Source organism: Diaporthe batatas (genome assembly GCF_019321695.1).
Source record: "Diaporthe batatas strain CRI 302-4 chromosome Unknown Contig00002, whole genome shotgun sequence".
NCBI classification, from domain to species: domain Eukaryota; kingdom Fungi; phylum Ascomycota; class Sordariomycetes; order Diaporthales; family Diaporthaceae; genus Diaporthe; species Diaporthe batatas.
The window spans coordinates 120,828-138,028 of NW_025408549.1; the positions used below are offsets into that span (position 1 = coordinate 120,828).

Genomic DNA, 17,201 nt, shown 5'->3' on the forward strand with positions numbered 1-17,201 from the left:
GCGCTGGGGCCGTGGGCTGTCAATGCTATCGGGGCTCGAAAAGCTTATTCTCAGTCACCGTGTCAGCGTGTCTGTACCTCGGATTCCAGCCTGGTTTTCTCTACTTGGTTGCTTTCCTAGCTAAACGATGTGCGACCATCAATGCTAAGGAGCGCATTAGGCCCCTAATACAACCAACCATTGCCAGGACCCCCAGAGCCCTGTTCCAGTCGGTGGTTGACATCTGTGATTCTCTCCGCCTCGTCCGCGACACAACATTCTTACAATCAATGCTCTTGATTTCATTATGACTGAGTCAGCTTCTGAAATGCACTGCACGACAAGTCTTGCCTCTGCCAAGGAGTTGTTTTTGCTAGGGTACTTAAGTAAGCATCAAAGCCGAAAGGCGAGGTTAACCTTCCTGCTAGCCGGCACCTAGGTAGACGAAAAAGCATAACGCCACTCAAAATCCAAGCAGAGAAAGAAGAAGGGAAAAGATATGTTAGCTTGGTTACAGCCCCTTCTGCATCGTTCATTTTCCGGGCCAAGCTGGCGACGATCGCTGATGAGGCTGATTGCGTCTGCCACACGCCTGCAGTGCATGTGCCCGGGTAGACTTGGCACGACCAACCAAAGAGAAGCGAAATTACTGGAAATATCCCACAACAACATCAAGAAGTCAATTATCAAGTCTTGTGTGGCCTCGTTGGAACTGCCTACGTGGCGTGAGCTGCCAAGTCGACTCTTCCTAGTCCGTAGCTCCTTGGCAGATTGGCCTCCGAGACGCGGCACTTATTCAGGTGCTTAAGAGCCGCACATGCAAATGCCTCTACCAGTGTCTCCCTCTCAGCTGACGCCTTGACTCCGCCTTCTTGTCGTGACAACGTCCTTGACCGTTTGGCCTGGCGTGAGGTTACCACATCACACCATCTCGGGTGGTGAGAGCCCTCACAGTCTAGGCTCAGCTATTCCGATCTACTTCTTCCCCCAAGAGGCCGCGACAAGCTGTGGGCAATGGAGCCAAAGGGGCGGTCGTGGCAGAAGTCGTTTGGGACACCACGATGGATGCCAAAGGCCAACTTCATTACTCTTCACTGTACGTATCCTGCCCTCATACACATCGGTTTTGGTTCTAAGGATGGCACACTGGCGTCGACAGACTTATACATCATTGTGGTCGGTCTCTCTGGCCTTCTCATCTTGCTCCCATACGGCAACATATCGGCCATTGATGCGTACTTTTTCGGAGTGAGTGCCTCAACAGAATCAGGCCTGAACACGTACGTACATACAGCTCGTCTAGGCGGGAGTCCGATGATTGCTGACATTGGGACAATTGGCTCTCTGAAAGCATTGATTTGAAAGAATTGGCGACATACCAACAAGTCTACACCTATCTCATTGCTATGATAACAAATCTTACTTTCATCAACATTGCGGTAGTAGTCGTGAGACTGCACTGGTTCAGGAAAAAGCTCAAGACCCTGGGTATGTGCCGGCCTGCATCCCAGATCTCACAGTCATCCCGAACGACTCAATTTGACCAGCAGCATAGCACCGATTCTACTTAAATCGGAAGGCCACGAGGCAGACGGAGGAAACCCAAGCCATGCTGACTCTGAGTCCGACCTGGATCTTCGCCCGGCGGTCACTGAGCCCGCCAGAAAACCCCCACCTTCACTCGCAGGAGGGGATAACAAGTCATTGCATTTGGTCAAGACCGACAGCCCGAGGCGTATCACATTTGCCCTCGACGTCCACCGCACTCCTGAATCAAAGCCGCTTTACATTCCAGGGCCAAGAGATCGCGATAATGGTACGCCTACCAACTACGACACCCAACTTGAAGTTCTCGACCGAGAGCTTAAGCTTACAACCATTGCATAGGCCATCCTATTGTCGAACGAGACATCCTTGACGAGGCGGATGGTGAGTGAGATCTTCCTACGGTGTTACGCCACCCACTTTGACTACTCTAGGTCTTCTCTGACTTCAGAATTGCTTGCAGATGCCGAAGACGCCGTCGGGATGGCCCCAAGAACCAACGAGCCCAAAAGCGGCGTCGTCAGGCGACGTACCTGGGGGGCAGACGGCCCAGGGAGCTCCCCAGCCCTTTCCAAGGCAATATCCATCGAAAGGGTTGCAACGACAGTCGGAACAGTGTTCGTACTGGGCAAGACGCGTGCCGGGGTTGCCCGCCAACCTCCCGCACCGCCTCGGCCCCCCGCCACCGGGCTGCCAATGCTGCTTTCGAAGCAGGTCACGATCGGGCGCAACTCGCAATTTCTGAATTTGACATCGTCAGATAGGGAGAGGCTTGGAGGTATCGAATACCGAGCTCTAAAAGTGCTGTTGAAGATTGTGGTCTGTAAGTCAAACTCTGCGTGGCCTGCATGTGCCGTGGTGGTGCCATTCTCCTGCATCCGCACGCTGACCTCGGATGAGCATACGCCGTTTTCCTCAACATACTCGGGGTAGTCAGCTTGGTTCCCTGGATCCATCGCGCGCCTCAGAAATACCGGGACTGGCTCGACGTGAATGCTATCGACTACTCCTGGTGGTAAGGACGCAAGATTGCCGTTACAATTACTTATCACCCTGTGCCGTAGCCGAATGCTGACTTTCCAAGGGGCATTTACTCTGCCCAAACAATGGCGAATAACTTAGGTTTCACGCTTACGCCGGATTCAATGGTGACTTTCCGTGACGCTACCTGGCCCATGCTTATCATGACGTTCCTTGCATTTGCAGGCAATACTTGCTATCCGATTTTCCTTCGCCTCGTCGTCTGGACCATGTTCAAGCTCGTTCCCTCTCGGTCGTCCTTGAAAGAGACACTCCGATTCTTGCTCGACCACCCACGAAGATGTTACACCTTGCTCTTTCCGAGTCGCGCGACGTGGATCCTGTTCGGCATTGTCGTCTTCCTTAACCTCGCGGACGTTGTGCTTATCATCGCTTTAGATCTAAACAACCCTGCGGTGAATGATCTTTCTCTTGGGCCCAGGATCTTATCATCTCTCTTCCAGGCAGCGTCGGCCCGCCACACCGGGACTGCAACTTATGTGCTTTCGCAGGTGAATCCAGCTGTGCAGTTCAGCCTATTGGTAATGATGTACATTTCAGTGTTGCCAATAGCAATCAGTATACGCGCGTCGAATACTTATGAAGAGAAGAGCCTGGGAATTTATCTGCCCGACGAGGAGGAGCCTGACGAGGGCCAAGGGACGACGTCGTACATCCTTGCACATGTCCGGAACCAGCTGAGTTTTGACTTGTGGTATATATTCCTGGGAGTGTTTTGTATTTGTATTGCTGAGGCAGATAAGATCATGGAGCCGGATCAGACGGTAATGCCCAAAAGATCCTAGTGTCAACCAGCCTGGGCTGTTATTGCTGACCACTCGTGACAAATACAGGCTTTCCAGGTCTTTCCCATCCTGTTCGAAGTCATGTCCGCCTAGTAAGTTGCACATGCGCACCCGAGAGGAAAATGGCAATTAGGTGCTGAGAAATAGCCAGCGGGTGTGTCGGTCTGTCCCTTGGCCATCCTTCGGTAATGACCTCGCTCTGTGGTAAGCAGCTTCTGGGTACAATTTTTGAACCTCTGGGAACAAGCATACCACATTATCAGCCTACAAATAAAGACTTGAGGGGCCGCAGGTCTTCAAGGCACGCTATAGCCACCTTGTGGCCTAGTCTTTATGGTGTTGGTATAAGCTAATCCTTTACTTCCTGGATTGCTGACTCGAAATGCTGGTAGGACAATTCACTACTTTTAGCAAAGTCATCATTTGCTTGATGATGTTACGAGGCCGACACCGAGGATTGCCGTATTCTCTCGACCGAGCCATCATGCTCCCTAGCGAGCAGTTGAATGAGCGCGGTGGGCTCTCCAGGACAACATCTCAGCAAAGTGCAGGCAAACCTAGCTCTCTCGGGTTTCGACGCAGGAGTAGCGGGACCGCAAGGATGATACCCATGAAAACACACCATACACAGTGAACTTTTGTGTGGCTGGGCGTGGGATACTAGTTGGGGAGGAGCGCCCAGTTTATTACACACAGTGTGGTTTCGCTTCTATTCCGAGGACATACATGGCGCCTTCATATGGTGGTGGTACGCACTCAAGACCCAGCGCTTGAAAAGAACATGGTGTTGATAACGATAGTCATAATACGATAGGTAATTACACACAGTATCAACATCTATCCCCAGTCCTCCAAGAAGGGATGTCAAGCATGTTCCACAGATATATACAAAGAAACGGAAACGACTTTTGATTTGCTCCTCGGTGGCCGTTCGACTGAGAAAAGCGCATGCACCCATCCCTCCAGTGCCAGGTCCCATCTCGCAGTTGTAAGCTGGAGTGTAGCCCCAGACAACACAAGTCACCGATGATGCTATCAGAGCGCACTCAGAGAGACTAAACAGCCGAGATAGCTCTTTTGCAGTAACCGACGAATAGGGGATCCTTGAAGGGGACCATTGCCTTGCCGAAGTGCGTAGTGTGGTAGTCTGCAGAGCATCGCTGGCTGCATCAGTCGCGCTTTCCCTAGCGATCAGCGGCTGGGTATCTTCGATTCTCGGTATCCGCACGAGGCCTAGATGACATGCTCGATCGACACTGAGAGATGAGCAGTTGCGAGGCAGTGGCACGCACGCACTCAGCAGGATGGGATGATGGCGAGAAGGCTGTGAGGCTGATAGATACAGACAGGAATACAGGTTTGATGATGGCAACACGGACATCTTGTATTTTTTTTCTCTCTCCCTTGGTGTACACATGAACGCCTCGTTATCACAGTATAACTCTCATCATCTTGCAATCCGTATTCTCGCCCATGATGCCTTGTCCGATGCTCAGATGGACTTTTACTGCGCATGCACTACATACCTCAGCATGCGCGGAGAATTCGCTGTCTGATGTAACTCCTAAAATGGAGCTGTATTAGTTTACCGGGCTTGGCACTGTATTTTTTAAACGCTGGGTCTAGAGTGCTTACCACCGTATGAAGGCGCTATGTATGTCCTTAGATGTATATAGAATAGAAGTAAAACTATATGAAAAAAAGTAAATAACTTTTTATATAAAGAAATTTAAAAATATATATTAAATAATTATTAACTTTATATTTAAAGTATAAGTTAATAATTAATTTAAAAGTTAATAAAATAATAAATAAATAAATAAATAGTTAAATAAAAAAATATTATATAATTAAAGCTTTAAAAATAAATAAAATATATATAGTGTTATTATAGCTTATAATAGAGTGGTGTAAATAGTAAAGGAGTTAATATTCACTCACTTAATAATTATATTTATTTATTTAATTCCTATTAATTATTTACTTAGTATTAATTTTTTTAAATAACTCCCTTATATTTATAAGTATCTTTTAAGTTAGTATTAAAAGACCTTATAATATAATTTCCTTCTTTAATTTTAATACTTTAAATATAAGCTTTTTTTAATACTCTTTTTAATACTTTTTTAATATACTTTTTAATATACTTTTTAATACCCCTTTTAATATACTTTTTAATATACCTTTTAATATACCTTCTAATTTATATATATTTAAGTATTAACTAAGTATTTAAATACTAATTAAATATTAAAAAGTTAGAAGTTTAAAGAGTTAAAAGGTTAAAAGGAGGGTTAAAAGGTTAGAAAGTATATAATTTTTACTTTTACTTTTTTAACTTTTAACTCTTTAATATTTAGTTAATATTTAAATATTTAGTTAGTATTTAAATATATATAGGCTAGAAAGTGTGCTAAAAGGTGTGCTAGAAGGTGTGCTAGAAGGTATATTAGAAGGTATGCTAGAAGGTGTGTTAGAAGGGGTGCTAGAAGGGGTGTAGAAGGGGCTTATATTAAAAGTATTAAAAATTTAGAGAATCTTAGTTAGGTATATAGTTTTATATAGGCTCTATATATAAATTCTTGTACTAGATAAGTGGTTGAAAAAAACTGGGTGAGTGGATATAATTGCTGGGTGAGTGGACGTTAGCTTATAGTAAAGTACTTACTTAGGTAGGTACCTACTTATGTATCTAGGTATTCTTACCTCTTGTACCGGTATCTGACTTGTATTTAGCTGAAAACCTCCAGGCTTAAAGACAAGTCACCGTATGAAGGTCTCTTGCCTAGATGACCGACCTTATAATAAGGGAGAATGTGTGCTAGAATCGCCAAGCGATCGGTTGGTGATGCAGTGGCCGGGTGGAGACGGAGAAGGCCTCGGGGGCGGCGTCAGTAACAAGGGAGATGAGGTCCTAATAATCGGCGCACCGTGGCCGGCGGGCTCCTCCTAGGCGCTGGGGCCAGGCGGGCTACCTGCATAGGGAGGTACTCAGTACCTAGGAATCCAGGCATTTAGGTGCGGGGTAGCCAGGTATCTGGGTACCCAGGTGTCCAGGTACTTGTCACAGCGGCCAGGCAGGCCAATCAGGGGCGGTTTTCTGAGCCTCGCATCTGCCTCGGACCCCTGGACGAGCCTCAGACCTGGGCAGTTGGAAACCTAGCGAGCCAGTCGTTGGCCTGGCCGGGCTGCACCTGCAAGGTCTGGTCAGGCTGGTCTCAACTCTCTGACCGCGTCGACGCCCCGAGTGTTCCAGGTCCCGGCGATCCGACGACTTGTAACAATGCCACGCCGTGCTGGCCTGCCTCTCACCCCCTTCCCCCCCCTTCTTTGCGAGTCTGCGACACACAGACGCTGCCGTGAACTGTCAATCGGATGACCCCACTCATCATGGGGGCACACCGCAGGCATGTTGCATAACCCGCCTGCGCCTGCGCCTGCGCCTGTGTAGTCAGTCAGTCTCGTCTGCGTCTGCGTCTGCGTCTGCCCCGTCTATCGGATTGTCGCACGCACGTGTTTTAACATCTCGTGCTTCTTTTCTCTCCCCGATTCATCTAATCTTCTTGACCGTCCTTCTCGCTGTCCCAGCCCATTCTAGCTCGACCTTGTTTCCGAGGCCTTGGCCACCTAAAACCTGTCCTTCCCGTCATCGCCCGCATTGTTTGCTATTCGTTTCTTGAGCCCGTGATCCGTGATCTACGACTTTCTCCCGCACAGAATCTTGTTACCACCCAAGGCCTGGGAGTCTTTCGGCCAACAAAACGGCAGGCCCACAACACGTTCCCCTCTCCCTTTCTTCACATACTATTGAGTGAGCAGCGCTCAACCGCCGGCCGGATAATCACGCCAATAAACGCCGACACACAAGTCGATCGGCCTAATTCTGTTGTGGACGAGGAGAACATTGCGCAAGAGCTTGGCATTCTCCGGGCGCCGTGAAGCAGGGTCAGCATCAGCATCAGCATCAGGACCAGGACCAGGACTCAGGAATCAGGAATCAGGAATCAGGAACCAGCATGCTCTGGCACGCACGAGTATTCGCTCTGCTCGCCGTCGGCGCACACGCCGGCGGTGTCGCCGACTTGGTGGCAGAAGGGGCTCTCACCGGTCGATCCCCAAAATCAATCGAGCAGAGGATGGGGGAACATGCCAGTGACCACGTTGTCGTCAGCAGGCAGGCATCATCCACCGTGTCGCTGCAACAGAACGGCACGGTCAACATGGCAGAGTGGGAAGCAGAGGTCAACGCCGCCTGCCTGGAAGCCCTCTCCAAGCTGTCCCAGTCGACCAATCCCTCGGGGACATGCACCTGCTACAACCTGCCCGTCCTGAACACCAAGACCGGCGCTTTCGAGGCGGACCTCAGGCTCTACCAGCTCAGCACCCCGAGGGAGGACTTTGCGGGCATCCCGCCCGACCAGGTCCAGGTCAGCTTGTCGTACAATGGGGCCAGTGTCAGCCCCGTGACTGCCTCCACGGCAGCCCAGAAGGTCTCGGGCCCGCAGGCACGGCAGGCCACCTCCAACCTCCAGCTACTGCAGACTTATCTCTTCGTCGGGCAGGTCGACCAGGACAAGATGCAGCTAGAGATGAACATGTAAGCCCGTACCAGACACCGCGGTCGAGATGCTCGACGCCCATGTCATTGTCATTTGGACTGGCTGGCATCACACTTGCTAACAAACCCACAGGGCCGCCCTGGAAGCGCTGGTCATGCCAACCGTCACCCTCTCTGCCGTCAACGCAGCCGGGCAGACCGTCAACACAACCGTCTCGTCCAACGAGGCGACCTTTCTGACTGGTGTCTTTTCTAACATGGTCGTGCTGTCGGACACGGCAAGGGCCCAGGCTGCGGTGGACGACGTCACTCAGGGACTCAACAACGGGACGATAGCCTTCGTGCTGCCGGGCGTCAACCTGCTCATCTTCCCGATCGGCCTGATTATCTGTGGTGCGTGGACGGCGATCGGTGCGGCTGTCATTGGGTTTGGGTTCTTTGAGCGGGTGCAGTATCGCGAGTCGTACAGGAGGAGGTCGGCAATCGCCAACAAGGGCTCTGCGTCGAGAAGGATTTAATTGTTGTTCGTCACGAGCCTCGGTCCCGCCCAGCCTGGCAGCTTCTGTGAGGCTGATACTACGAAGCACCTGACCGAAGATGGACTTGCACTACTGTTCTAATCCCGGCGTGGCGGCCAGTTGAGTCGACCGTGGCACCCGGCATTGCATTTTAATGAGTATAGAAGAGCTTTAGTTTCGACAAAGACATTACAGTTTGTAACGACTGCTGGGCATCCACGTGCGGGCAAACAAAGCGGTGACGCCCAACCGCCTCACCTCTGGGGGATTGTCCAGGGTAGCCTCATCAATGGCCCCCGGGACCGAGCTGACATGTAAGGCTGGCGCAGCGATCGCGATCATTGATGCAGCCCGCCATGCATGTGGTTGGACCGTCAACCAGCGGGTCAGTCTTGTCTGTGCCCTAACAACCCGCGCCTGGGGCACAAGGCATTGATGATAGTGGGTCTGACTGCGTGAGCCCTCCCCTCCACCTCGATTCTGAAACGCACCGTCAGATGCCCGTTCCTTGCAGCGCCTCGCAAAACTCACGTCACTTCATGCGCTCGCGCTCCCGCACCGAAAGTGCCGCCCTCGTGGCTGGCCCTGGCTGGCCTCGCAGAGGGGAAGAGATGGGCAGGTGAAGAGACAACAGACACGCATGACACATGGCCGGGTCAGAACCGACATTCCACTCTCCAGCCATCTTGTCTTGCCTGCGCTGTTCGTCGACCGTTGGCCATGGTACCGATTCTCCGGATCCCAACGCAGGGCGCCCTGGTCCTGTAGACCATGTCCTGTACCGTCACGGGCCACGGCCGTGTTGTGAACAACAGCAGAGGCACGGAGCCAAGGGTCACTGGCCGTCGGCTTGAACCAGGGACACGAGGACCACGCCAGCCTCGCATAACCTCTCCCATGCAATGCAGTTGATGAAGCTTCCCGGCCGTTGCTACAGCCCCTCCACCCCGCCAATCAGGAGTGGTTTCTCTCTTGATCGGCGTCTTAGGAGCTCATCCCTGAGCCCCGTCCCCATGTCGGGCAATGCCTCCGCATGAAGCTTCCTGCCTCCCAAGCTCGCTGCGAACTGGCGCTTGCACCTTCATGCTGATGCCCCGACGTCGCCCGGCGCTTGTTGTGGATCACCATCGCGTCCGACGCCATGGGAGGCCTGCGCGCTTGGCTCTTTCCATGCGGCCAAGGTCATGCATTCCATGCCCAACCCGGCTTGCCATGACGTGAGAAACGCCTCCCACGCTGCCTTATTTCCCTCGCCTCGGGTTTCTTGCTCTGGCGTCTGATGCTGTCATTTTGTTTCCATCTTGGCCCCGTCGCGTACCGGTTGGAAAGCAAGTGCTTTGTCCGTCCCCAAGAGCTTCAACACTGGCCCAAACATATATATATATATACAATATATATGAGCCCCGCCCATTCAGGACGCCTGCCAGCCTGTCCTCCGGTCTGCTTCACTTGCCAACGTGCTCTTGACAAGGTGCTTCAAGCATCACACCGCAACTGACAATGCTCGACGTCGCGGCGCTCGTGCAGCAGATGCGCGACACCCTCTCGGAGATCCATGACACCATAACGTCGCTCGACACCAAGGGCCATGACGAGAAGCTGGACGAGCTCGAATCGCAGCGGGACGAGATCTTTCGCCAGCTGCAGTCAGCATTCGAAAAGGAGTCTGCCGAGCTGGAGCAGCGCCGGCAGGCTGAGCGCCACGAGATCGCCGAGAAGCGGCGGAGGGAGGACGAGGAAATAGCGGCGCGCCGCAGGAGGGAAGACGAGGAAACGGCCTCAAGAGATGACGATCACGATGCCGAGAGGCAGCACAAGCTGGAGAGTGAGAAGGAGAGCGTTGAGCAGGAGACGGACGAGAAGATGGACGATGTCGAGGAAGAAGCAAGGCGCATGCTAGACGAGGGCCACAGCAAACTGAAGGACCTGGAAGAGAGGCGAAGAGTGAGCTCGGTGGCCCTACCACAGGCCGGAAGAATGATGGCTAACCTGTTGGGCTTCAGGAAATCAACCGCATGATCGACGAACAAATGAAGGCACCCCTGCCACCTCCACCATCCCGGAGAGCCAGGCGCAGCGCCAGGGCCTCATCGGGGAGAGTGCCTAATCAGCCGGACTCGGATCGGCAACATGAGCCCGCTGCGCGCCTCGAGGCCGAGGGAAGGAGAGATGACGAGCTCACCCAAGCCGAGCAGAAACCGGCTGAGCCCCGGCCGGAACCAAGTAGCCCGGAGCAGGCATCGCCTGAAACGGACTCACCCTCCCAAGACCAGCCGCAAAGGCAGGCCGCAGGATCTGTAAGCCTGCAAAAGGACCTTGGCAACAAGCCAGCTAGCCACGACGACCACAGTCAGCTTCACACGACCGGCAAAGTGGACACAGAAGTAGCCAAATCCTTGGCAGAAGACAACGCGCCAGCCGCTCATCAGGTGAGCGACGAGGACCAACATGGCTCTGGCCAGACCCCAGGTCAAGCGGCATCGGCCAGCGCCCCGAGTGACGCGGGAGACTCTGCCCAGAAGAGCCCAGACGACGAGGAAGTTGTGGGTGCGAGCTCTGACGTCAAAGAACAAGAGCTCAACTGTGACCACGGGCAACAACCTTCCCGCAGTCTCAATGGAGCCGATTCGACAGACACGCCGTCTCAAAACCCCAACCAGGCTCTGGAAGCGGAGAACAAGAGCATAGACATCAGCCCCGACACTGCTAAACAAGCCACGGAACAATCAGCTGCGGGAGACCCACAGGGAGCTCCTCCGAGCCACGAGAAGCCTGCATCTTCCGATCCATTGGCCCCAAATGAAGTTGACACCAACAAGACTCCGGCTGCCGAGGACAAGTCAGGGCAGAACCCCTCTCAGCCCGCAGCTGATGGCCCAGAAACTTCAGATGTCCCATCGGAGAATGACGGACGAGAAAGTCCCGACCATGACAGCCTTTTTCATGGGGTTGCCAAAGGGGGTGCTGCGGAGGAATATGTCAGGATGGCAGAGAATGAGTCCGTGCCGGAGCCACAGATCGGAGGCAATACGTCTGCTGCGCCAGACCAAGATCCATGCAGTGGAAACGGCCAGCAGCATGAAGAACATCGAGATCCCGGCCGCGGCTTCGAGGGGCCCGAGCCAACCCAAGCAGATATCTCAACGACCGAAGAAGCCACCCCCGAATACACCGGGCTGGCAAAGGACGACCAGCAGCCGTCATCTGCGACCCCTCCCGCTGATTCCGCCGAGCCAAAGGGAGAATCGCCCGTCGAGGGCGAGCAGAGCAGCGACCATTTACAAAGCAGACACAGCGAGAGTGTTGATCAGCAGGAACCAAACCAAGAGCCAACACTGGACCGACAACAGCATCGGCCAAGTGAGCACTCAGGACTCGACCATTCACGAGAACCAGACAGTTCTTTCACTGGGCACGCGCATCCGCCTGCACCCTCCCCGAATAGTCCAGATGCAGATTCTCCATACGGCGAACAAATACAAGAGCCAGGACATGGGGGCCAGCCCCAGAGTGGTAATAAATCGCCATCGTCAGGGTTTCAACAACGGGATCTCGAACCGACCTATCATGAAGACACTGAGCTCGGAACATCCAACTCGGCCGAGACATCGTTGTCAGAGGAGGACCATAGTGGCTCGAAAACAGCAGAAGGTCAACGAGAACCTCACGGTGACGAGCAATGCGGAGGTGCTCCGCGGGCCATGGATGGCGAACGAGAGCACCCCGAACATGATGCGGGGTCTCAACTTGAATCGGATCCTGCCGGTCAACAAGGTCTAAGCAGCTCAAATCTGAGTGTGCCCGCCACACCTAGCCATGACGCCCAGGTTGAAAAGAACCCAGGCGGAAGTGGAGAACAGGAAGGCCATGGTGGTCAGGAATCGCCCCAGGAAAGGACGCAGTCTCAAAACCCCAAGGAGGAACATGCTGGCGGGGACACTGAGGAGCAATTAACACAAGAAAGCTCGCATGATACCCCAAACGTAGTGGAACCCAACGAATTGGACGCTCCGCCCCACGAACTAGCTAGCGAGCACGAAACCGGCGGCAAACGAAGTGATTCAGGCTACGAGACCGGAATGGTCAGCAGTCGAAGTTTGGAAGACCCCTCTGCTACGTTACGTGAAGGCCAACCCGCGCAGGGAGCAGAGCACTCCTTTGCCATCGCATCTGCCACCGCATCTCCGGAAGGGGAGCAAGAAAAGACGAGGGACTCGCGTCCACCAGAGCAGATTCTCGAGGGCTCGGGAAAAGACGCGTCTCCTCCCAGACTGGGAGGAGAACACGACTCAGGCAGCCATCTGGTAGAAGAGACTTTCGATCGCTCAGGTAGTGGGCCTATACCTGGCCCTGTGACACACGGGAAAGACCAAGCCGGGAATCAGGGCGAGGAGCTCGCTGGTGGAGATGTCAGCTCGCATGGCATAAGCCATCAGCAGCCAGTTGACAATGATGCCGTCGGATCCACAGCAGATGAGAGCCGACGAAGCCTGGATATCTACGACTCCCGCAAGAGTCCATCTGAATATGGTGAGGGCTTGTTGCCACACGAGTCGTCACAACAGGCCGATGACGACCATGTGCAATCCGAGTCTCAACCCATTTCTCATGAACCAGATAGCACCAGGTCAGCGGACTCGGAAAGCCAAGGCACGGAAGAGCAGTTGCGGCAGGGGGGCTCTCAGAGCGCAGCCGGTACCGTCGGCCATGAGGCTTCTGGTCACACTGAGGGTAGTATGGAGCCTTCTGACACCACTGCACCTCAAGATCAGGGATCCGCGCCCAGCACTGGCCAAGCTGAGAAATCGTACCCTGATGATGACGTCAAAACCACAGCGGTCCACGGCGCGGATGAGCTTCCACAAGAAACACCAGTGCGGGGCGACGATGCCGTTATTCCTGCGCCTCAGGAGCCGGTCTCTGACCAAAGCGTTTCTTACTCTTCAGATGCTCGCGACTCAAGTCAAGATCAATTCGGATCCTGGAATAGCCGAGCCTTCAGCCGACCGGCCCACGATCACGAGTTCAGCTTCAAAAAAAGAGCAGATTCAGTTCAAGTCGGCAGGTCCCAAGGGCTCGCAGATAGGGGTGCCGACTTGCCTTCTATTAACACAGATGGTCCCAACGAGGACGCCGACGAAGGTCTGTTTGCTGTGCCTCCTACGCCGCGACATGAGGTGGAGCCTGAGAGATCTAGTCGGGCCAGCAGCCGAGATGGCTCAGCTAGAGATGACACTTTGCCCTCTCGGGCGGCGGAGGGACTACAAGATCCGTCTTCTGAGGGCAACGACCGAGCATCTCTCCCAGAAACTGCTGCAAGCGAAAATGACATGGATCATAATGATCCATCACATAGCGGGGGTGACGGGCCTGTGGATGTCATCGAAACGCCCGACGGTCCCGAGGAGAAATCGACTGTGCCTTGTGACGATGCAGGGCGTTTATTAAACCGCGGGGAGGTGGGACATGGGCGAGCCGAAGGATCATTAGCCACCACGGCTGGAGAAGTGGCCCATGAAGCTTCAGCTGGAAACGATGACAGCCAGCAAGGCCAGCACCATGGTGGTGTCTCCCTTCAGGCTTTCGAAAACCAATCGGAATCCAATGATAGGCAAGTAGACGGCTCGCGACAACCTGAAACAACCCCAAGGGAACAACAGCACAGTGATGTGATGAACAAGACAGAGGCCATCGAAGACAGTGGAGAGACCCGGCAGAACCAAGCTCGTGACAACAGTGATGATTCTGACGCACAGCCGAATTCGTCAACGAAGAAGCATGACCTCAAGCAGGGTGGCTCGGGCTTCGGCCACCAGGGAGAGCCCGCCCAGCAGTCTTTGGACGATGCTAGCAGGCGTGACGCAGCCACGGAGGACTTGAATCCTCGGGACACGACCAATGTGCCGGACTCGGAGCAAATTCGACAAGACAGCGGCGAGACTGACAACAGAAGCCTCGATGGCAATGATCAAGTCCAGAATGGCGAAGCTTCCGAATCTCGAACGCCCGAGTACCAGCCTCTAGATGTCTCACCAGAGGCCGTAGAGTCCGCCAGTGACCAAGAAGTCGACAAGAAGATTGCTGGTCCGCCACGTTTGGATCAAGGCGGTACATGGGAGCCCCAGTCTGGCTCTGGATCGAAAGCGGGACAAGTCGAACAGGACCACGCTAATAACGGCAACGCAGCCCGCCAGCCATTATCACCTGGCCACCCGAGTCGGCAATCGAACTACGACGGCGAGGGATATGGCGTGACACCGTCCAGCGAATACAGCAATGATCCACTTGCAGAGTCAACGGCTCAGGAGCAAATAGAGCCGCACTCTGCCAACCCTTCCACCGCCGCCCGCCAATTTGATACACCCAGTAACGACTCGCCAGACTCGGCCCATGTGACTCGAAATGATGAGTCCTTGGATAGTGGCTCGGAGACCTTCGAGACGCCACTCGAATCCGCTGACTTTCACAAGCCCCAAGAAAGCAGTCGGTCTGTAACGTCGGGTAATTTCACGCGGGCACTTGACCATCTGCCCGATGAAAGTGCGCACACTGTCCAAGGCACCGATGATCTCTTCGACGACACTGACGACGCCGAGGATCAGGATGACTATGGTGAAGCTGTTGTCTATCAGAACTCGGACGGGTCCGCTGAGATCTCGCCAAGCGGGGAGAAGACAGTATATTCGACAAGGGGCGACGAGAACAACACAGCGCTTGGTGGCCATCGCTCCTCGCTCAGTCTGGGCAGCGTGGGCCACCGCTCGCAGGGTAGCATCAGCAGCATGCGCGACATGACCCCCGTGCGCCCCACGTTCGGTTCTTATATTGGAGGACCGAACGTTGTTCGTGCGGATTGGGCAGCGGAGCACGAAGACCAGTTGCGCACACCCTCTTCATTGAATCCAACACCACAGCTGGGCCCATCCACGACGCACGATACTCCTGAGATCAGTCCATTCGCACTGCGCAATACGCCAATGCCAAGCCACGGCAGTGACCAGAGGGGATTGAATTCGAGCATGTGGAACCCGGACAGGCCGCAGACGCCGGCTTCAGCAGCGGCGCAGAGCAATAATCCCTTCACGACGCCCCAGCGGCAGCCCGAGCCTGAATTTGATTCCTCTCTCTTCGTGCCACGTGACGTTACACACGGTCGCCAGGACTCTGTTCCGGCGTCATTGCACAGCCAGACCACGCTCGACTCCTCATGGTCGTCGCCGGTGCACTCGTCTCTACCCGTGGACAGGCATGAGCCCGTGATCCGTGATAGCTGGCCGGCTCCGGCCCCTGGCTACCAGCAGTACCTTTCGAGCTGGTCATCTCGACCACGCGGAGACACCACGAGCACTGCTGCCGAGTATGATCCCTTCAAGCCCGACAACGACCGTGCGCCTGGCGGCCAAGCTGCGAAGCATCCCTCAAGCTACAATCCGTTCCTTGAACGGGGGCGTGCCGAATCTTCAGCCAGCACTGCTCCCAGCAATCCGAGTGCAAGCAATAGCCCTAGTCGCGGGAGTGCTTTGTTCGCCAAAATGAGGAACATTTTCGAAGGCCAGGGCCAGAATGGCGCCAGCGACATTCCTGCTAGTCCAGGCAAGACGCGACCTGTGTCAGGAGTATTCCATCCCGTGGCATCTGTTCAGAGGAGGTCCCAAGACAGTGCCCCTGGGCACCGCGACGACGAGCGCGGTGGGTTCCTCAATGAGGCAGATCATGAGATTGATGAGCGTAGTGCGTTCCTGAGGAGTGACGGGCAACCATCGGGCCACTGAACACGCTCGGACCGAGGTGAAGAGACTAAGCAACGGTCATGGCCTGTGGCAAGACCCAGGCTGAGGAAGGTTGTACAGACGATCGACTTGCGGGCAGAGACGGCAGATGACGTACACTCTGACAGGATGGTCAATGTGGCCGAGGGCAGGGTAAGCTCTGCGTACACGATTAACCCGCAAGTAGAATCGGACTCGGAGTTCCGTCTCGCTTGGCTGTGGGTGGAAGGTTGGAGGGCTCAGCTGCGCAAAGGCGGCGACACGGTCGAGAGGGCGAGGTGGGAATGGAAGATGGATGAACTGCTGGGAAATAGTCGGAACAATAAGGCAAGGAATAGTATCCCGGACATTGTGGCGAGACTACCGGGGGCCCTGAGAAAGAGTAGTAATTGCAACCGAAGGAGGCGCCACGGCACAAGGAAGAGCGTGCACTGGCCGGACGAGGACCGCGGCCTGTTAAGCATAGATGAGCGTGCATCTTGACTGGCTGTTTTCCGTGGTGCGCGATTTGTCCGCGAAAACTTGGTAGTAATTCGTGGTCTTTTTGGCAAAAAGAAACAAACAAACAAACAAATAGGTATTGATAATATGCTACACTTTGGGCTGATTCTGCGCCGGCGAGCCGAGGTGAACTCGAAGCTTGCGGTGCGGTAGGCCGGCTCCGAGCCACGGGCAACGATTGGAGCAATATTCAGGGGTAAAGTAAAGTCTGGCAGTCTGGTGGCAGCACCCTTCTGTCCTAATTGCGACCCCCCGGATAAATGCCTGCTACAGTGTCACAATCATGTGCCGGCATGTTGTGAGGAGAACCATACCTTGGTAGATTGGCCCTCAAAGTCCAGGGTGGTATCAGTGAATTGTGCGTGACAGTCAGCCTGCGTCCCATCTCGTCCTCGGACTATGAGGCGCCGACGGAGAAGCGGAAGCAGCTACGGATGCGCAAGCAGAGGTCGCAAGGAAGCCCTGGAGCCGGGCGTGCTGCAGAAGACGGAGAACTATGTATTTA

General features: G+C 54.1%; 3 protein-coding genes across 3 annotated transcripts; all 3 read left to right on the forward strand.

The window, feature by feature from the left end:
* Positions 1–652: 652 nt before the first annotated feature.
* KVR01_001747 (uncharacterized protein) lies at positions 653–3,984 on the forward strand (the record flags this gene model as incomplete). The annotated part of the gene is made up of 11 exons (XM_044782491.1): positions 653–1,075; positions 1,139–1,259; positions 1,331–1,467; positions 1,535–1,795; positions 1,867–1,908; positions 1,988–2,347; positions 2,425–2,539; positions 2,609–3,329; positions 3,399–3,442; positions 3,502–3,554; positions 3,743–3,984. The coding sequence occupies exons 1-11, from the start codon at positions 994–996 to the stop codon at positions 3,982–3,984; spliced, it is 2,178 nt and encodes a 725-aa protein (XP_044649702.1). The 5' UTR covers positions 653–993.
* A 2,640-nt stretch (positions 3,985–6,624) lies between these two features.
* KVR01_001811 (uncharacterized protein) lies at positions 6,625–8,631 on the forward strand. Its single transcript, XM_044788040.1, has 2 exons — positions 6,625–7,947; positions 8,042–8,631. Exons 1-2 carry the CDS (start codon positions 7,367–7,369, stop codon positions 8,424–8,426), a joined length of 966 nt encoding a protein of 321 aa, XP_044649766.1. The 5' UTR covers positions 6,625–7,366; the 3' UTR covers positions 8,427–8,631.
* Positions 8,632–9,738: 1,107 nt separating this feature from the next.
* KVR01_001561 (uncharacterized protein) lies at positions 9,739–16,691 on the forward strand. Its single transcript, XM_044784850.1, has 3 exons — positions 9,739–10,370; positions 10,430–14,966; positions 15,029–16,691. Exons 1-3 carry the CDS (start codon positions 9,927–9,929, stop codon positions 15,031–15,033), a joined length of 4,986 nt encoding a protein of 1,661 aa, XP_044649516.1. The 5' UTR covers positions 9,739–9,926; the 3' UTR covers positions 15,034–16,691.
* The last annotated feature ends 510 nt before the right edge of the window (positions 16,692–17,201 follow it).